Source organism: Diabrotica virgifera, chromosome 9 (assembly GCF_917563875.1).
Source record: "Diabrotica virgifera virgifera chromosome 9, PGI_DIABVI_V3a".
NCBI classification, from domain to species: Eukaryota; Metazoa; Arthropoda; class Insecta; order Coleoptera; family Chrysomelidae; genus Diabrotica; species Diabrotica virgifera.
This window is the reverse complement of record NC_065451.1, coordinates 177,489,248-177,495,247: the sequence shown is the minus strand read 5'-3', so window position 1 is coordinate 177,495,247 and position 6,000 is coordinate 177,489,248. Positions and strand designations below refer to the sequence as shown.

Below are 6,000 nucleotides of genomic sequence, written 5' to 3'. Positions count from 1 at the left end.
GTGAGATTGATCTCCCGGGGTGACATTGATCATTTGTCGTTGTATCACATATATGTAGATACAACCGGCAACAATGTAAAATTGTTTCTGGGGGTGGCACTATTCATTTCTTGGATCTTGACTATGATCAGTTCACGTCGTTGTTAGTTTTCAATTGGCATTGGGAAGAAGTTCTGTGGCTTTGAAATTAACCATAATTTTAGCCTATTTTTATAGTTTGTGTACTTTTGATGGTAGAGAAAGAACAGAGGTAAGTTCGCTATTTCTAGTGTTATACAATTATTTTGTATGGTTCTGTAATAATAATTTTAAGTATCTAGCATTTTAACTAACGCCAGCTTTTTTAAGATGGCGGATAATATTGAATGGGGTGACATTGATCAAGTGATCAATCTAACCCCACGTTACGTACGTTCCAGAAATTAATTTATAATTTTTGTCACAGATTTAAGAATATCAATCAAAATGGGAAGAACGTACAAAAGACAATTAGGCAGTAGAACGTATGGCAATTTTAATGAAGAACAAGTTAATCAGACACTGCACGATGTATTGGAAAATGGATTATCGTTAAGAAAAGCCGCAAAAAAATACAAATTGCCCTACGGAACTTTAAATAACAAGTACCACGGAAGGAAGATTAAGAAAACAGGTGGACAATCTGTATTCACATAATATGAAGAAGAAGCAGCCATTATAGACATTATAGAAGTAGCCATTTTAACGTGTGCAGATTAGGGATATCCTCTAAGTACAATGGATTTGAGAATGTGCGTCAAAAGTTTTTTGGACAAAACTGGTAGAAGTGTATCTAGATTTAAGGAGGATATTCCTGGAATTGACTGGGTAAATAGCTTGTTGAAGAGACACTGAGGTATTGCTGGTAAAAGATTAGCAACTAATATTAAAAAAAGCCGAGCAGAAGTATCTCCGGACCTGATTAAAAAATACTTTGACAATTTACAACAAACGATTGAAAATGTTCCAGTTGAAAATATTTTTAATTACATCGAGTCCAACGTCTCAGATGACCCCAGAAAAAAAATGTGCATCTACCGAAGAGTATCTACCTATGTCTGTCAGGTAAAAGGAGTTGTAGAAGGAGAAGAACTCGAAGTTCAAGGCCTTAAATCAGCAGCATCGAGGAAGATTTTCAAAATAATTAAAAATGACATATCCACTGTTCCCTTCAATGATGTAGTTGCCTTACTACCAGATGCAACACTTGAGACGAGTTCTGATAGGCTACAAAAATATCATTTTCGCGGAGAAATTAATATAAAAGAGTGTTAAATCAAATTTTCTTTTTTTTATAAATTGTTCTGAATTACATTTTTAGTTGTTAAAATATGTTTTTTTTTTGTATAAATAAAGAATAGTACAATAAAAATAGTGTGATCATTCTCACCCCGCATGATCAATCTCACCCCTTTGTAAAAATTCGAAAAACTGTCTGACCGAATTAGTCAGGGTTAAGATTGATCATATTCTATTTAAAAGCACTACTGTTTCATGCTATAAAATCGTCATGATCAATCTCACCCCAGTCACGGGTCTAAGATTGATCACCCTTTTTTTATGAGATAAGTGGATTTTCTTAGTAATTAAAACAAAACTAGTGTTAAATCAGTACTCTTTAGATATTAATATAACACGTGAAATGTTTCAATATAGAACAGTAACAAAAACGTTTAAAATATAAATAAAATAAAGGTAAAATTGATCAATCTCACCCCATTTCACGGTATCAAAGTTTATTCGACTAGACACCCTTAAGCTATTAACAAATTTTCAGCTTGCTATTAATCAACTTTTTTTTCATACGCGGGATCCAGACCTATAACTAAATTTTATGATATAATAATAAATCTAGTTAAGTAAACACTTGATTAGTCTTAAGTACTTACATAACTGAAACAGTATAGACATTTGCTCAATAATAATCAAAAATGTCGTTTACAAATCCTACACCAATACAGTTAATTTCTGGACCGAAATAGAATAGAATATGTAACTAATATTTTGCATACAAAACCTACTCGAATTCAGTCGCCCCCATGACTGAATTGGTATAGCTTTTGTAAATTCGCATCCTGGATATTATCTCGTCATCAGAGTCACAATCTACATTTACCTAGCTGCTAAAGTGTTTAAAACAGTTTACATGTTGTATCTCTTCTCCATTAGGAGAAAGCAGACGTTGATCTATTTTTAATATTTCTACCTTCCATCAACTTTGTCTTTGAAATGGTAATTTTAAGGCCTTTCGATAACTTGGTTCACTTTACTAATGTCTGTGTCCCGCACGGCGTGCGGAAAATTAAAATACCTTGTAATATGGCATTAAAATATATTATAATACATGCAATAAACTAATATTTAGCTATTATTTACTAATCTATTTCAAATTTATCTTATTGTGTTCATGTTTTAATGAAATTAGCGCGATAATTCGATGAAATAAAATTATTTTGACATAATATTTAAAAGTCAGATCAGTAGACAATTACAATGGTTTTGAATCGTCGTCACGGAAACCAATATCGTCGTCCTGGTAAATGTATATTAAAAGTTTGGTTTTGACAACCGTATCAAAGATTTAATTTGTTTATTTTCACTTCTAAATAAAAATTGATATAACGAAAGCTACTCGGGCAAGCACTCGACTGCTTGCCCGAACTCGCTATCCCGTCGTTCGGGTCAACGGCAGTCTCGTGCGTGAAAGTATCACTTTCCGCACTAGTTAGGAAAATAACTATTTTTAAACACTTGTAAAAGTTGTAAGAAGTTGCCAAGAATGCTTCATTATTTGGATATTTCACATTGAATTATTCTATTTGGAATTTTTCGAATATGAACCTATTTTTCATTAGCTATAACTCTGCTTTTGCTAGGTATAGAGACCTAATATATACACCGTTTTTTTTTTACTTTTTTGTAGGCTATAGTTTTGTTAAGAATATTTTTTTCGACAAAATGCTTACGTTTTGAGTTAGTTACGAAAAACCGTCTAAAAACGTAGTTATTTTGTTGAAAAATGAACATATTCACTTGCAAATAACTTGAAAAATATTGATTTGGTGGAAAAACTCTATAGAACAAAAATTGTTTAAAATTAGTCAGTTTATCCATTTCGGGACTTATCTTGGACATATATTTTTTCACCCCCGAGATGGGGTGAAACTCACTCCCAGGGCAAAAGCATACATCGGCGCCATATCACTTTTTTTCTTTGACATGTTAGCTATGCGTATGCCAAATTTCACGTCAATCCAAGCGGTTCTTTAAAATTTACAGCAAAAACCGTGAAAGAATGTACTATATAGGTACATATGTCAAAAACCGCTATATTTGCACGTTTAGATTATAATATCTCAGAAAGCAGAACCAATTTGACAATTTTGAGCTCAGATTCGGATTCAGAGCACAAAAAAACTTCTGAAAAGTATATTCTAATCTCTCAGTCTGAATATTGGTAAAATTTTGTGGGCTTGTGTTATTTTAGTATTCTCAGCTTTAACTTAAGTTTTACAACCATTATCCTAAGCTCTAATATTTTCTTACGTCTACGTTATATTATAAAATGTTAGTACAATCCGACAAATCAGAGGTGGCGCGTGACCTTGAGCGAAAATACACAGCGACAAATGCAGAATACGAGAAGGTCAGCCGCCAGTTCTCGCTTGTCGCATTATAGTGTTTTTTTACGGATTTTCTGATTACTCGTCTTTTATTTCAGAACGGCTTAAATGCTCTTCATCTCGCTTCAAAAGACGGTCACGTAACCATAGTCGAAGAGCTCCTCAAGCGAGGCGCTGTCGTCGATGCTGCCACTAAAAAAGGTAACACCGCTCTACATATAGCTTCTTTGGCTGGCCAAGAGGAAGTCGTCAAGCTCCTAGTTCAACATGGCGCTTCCGTCAATGTACAAAGCCAAAATGGCTTCACACCGTTGTATATGGCTGCCCAAGAGAACCACGACAACGTCGTCAAATACTTATTGGCCAACGGCGCGAATCAAAGCCTGTCTACAGAGGTAAATACAAACACAAACACCATTATAAATGTTTTAGTATAAAATGAAATAATATTATTTCATTAAATTAGCTATATACTAGGTTTTTCGTTCAAAAAGTTTTGCAGTTCGATAAGAGAGGGCGTTACTACTAGTATAATTTTTTTAGATTATATTGGTACACTCTTCATATACACGAGCGGGACACCCTCAAAAAAGCGCTTAGTTTTCGAGATACTAGAACATACTTTATATTTCCGAGGGTACTGAAAACGAAAATGAAGTTTATTTTGAATTTTATGTGGGAGAACATTGTCAAAATCGCAGTTTTAAACTAAACATAAAAAAAATGAAATCACGTTTTTTTGCGTTTACCTCGCTACAACTCTGTTTGATTTTAATATTTTTGTTCTAAAGTTTTTACAGTATATAGCTCTAACATTTCTGAAGACAACGGTACCTGTTTCAAGCTTTTATTCTTATCCTGATAAAGGTTATCAATTTTTCAAAGGAAAAGGTGCGGATTTGTGCATTGCAAAGTTTAATCGCAAACGTTGTGTGACGAAGTTAAAAATTTAGCTTCTTAGTCACATTCATGTTAAAGTAGGGAGTACAAAGAAGTTTTCTGGTAAGTTTTAGATCAAAATGTTTAATAGAAAAAAAAATAGTGCAACTTTTAATGTCGACATTAGAAATCCCCAATATAACGCTTATTTTTCAAAATACTGACAATGGGTGGAGAATGGCTAATTTTAGTCTTATATTATGTTTTTGACCGTGATGAAAACGAAAATGAAATTTATTTTAAATTTTAGGTGGGGGAATATTTTTAAAATTGCAATTGTACCATAAAAATAAAAAAAAAATTAATCACGTTTTTTGCGTTTAGCTCACTACAACTCTGGTCCTTTTTAATATTTTCTTCTAAAGTTTGTACACTACACTTTTTTGAAGACAATGGTTTCTGCTTTAAGCTCTTAGTCTTATTCTAGTAAAACTTATGAATATTTTAAAGTAGAAGGTGCAGATTCATGAATTGCAAAGTTTAATCGCAAAATTTGACTGACAAAATTTGAAATATAGAGTTTAAATCAAATTCAGAAATAAACATGAGAACAGAGAAGTTTTCTGGAAAGTTTTGGATCAAAATATTTTATAGAAACCAAATGGTGCAACGTTTAACATCTACGTTATAAATCCCCAAAATAATGCTAATTTTTCGAGATACTGATCATTGGTGGTGAATGGCTAATTTTTCTCTTACTTTATATTTTTGATGGTGCTGAAAACGAAAATCAAGTTAATTTTGAATTTTAGGTGGGAGCAAATTGTCAAAATCGCAGTTTTGCCCTAAAAATAAAAAAAAGTTAAACCACGTCTTTCTTAAAATTAAAAGTTGCACCACATTTTTTCTATAACACATCTAGACCTAAAACTCCCCATAAAACTTCTTCGAACTCTATGGTTTAACATAAACGTAATCAAATAGATAAATTTTAAATTTTGTTACTTAATTTTTGCAATTTAACTCTGCAATTCACGAATCTGCACCTTTTAGTTTTTTAAATTCATAACTTTTATAAAAAAAAAAGACTGAAAGACTACAGTTACTTTCATACTCTTCACAAAGGTAAGAAATATATGCCATAGAAATTTTAGAAAAAAAAATATTAAAATGGAACAGAGTTGTAGCGAATTAAACGTAAAAATTCGTGCCTTCACTTTTTTTTTCATTTCTAGGTTAAAATTGCGATTTGACAATGTTCCGTCAAATAAAATTCAAAATAAGCCTCTTTTTAATTGTCACCACCATCGAAAACATAAAATAAGACCAAAATTAGCCATTCACCTCCCATGGTCAGTATCTCGAAAAATTAGCGTTATTTTGGGGATGTATAACGTCTATATTAAAAGTTGCACCATTTTTTTATATTAAACATTTGTAACTAAAACTTTCCAGAAAACTTCTTTGTACTCTATTTTTT

General features: G+C 32.1%; 1 protein-coding gene across 1 annotated transcript in view; it reads left to right on the top strand.

Moving 5' to 3' along the window:
* Positions 1 to 756: 756 nt before the first annotated feature.
* LOC114337294 (ankyrin-3-like) overlaps positions 757 to 6,000 on the top strand; it is a 112,798-nt gene continuing 107,554 nt past the window's right edge. Inside the window, exons 1-2 of the mRNA XM_050660764.1 lie at positions 757 to 846; positions 3,740 to 4,036. Of these exons, the coding sequence (XP_050516721.1) occupies positions 757 to 846; positions 3,740 to 4,036 (387 nt within the window). The remainder of the gene's footprint in view (positions 847 to 3,739; positions 4,037 to 6,000) is intronic.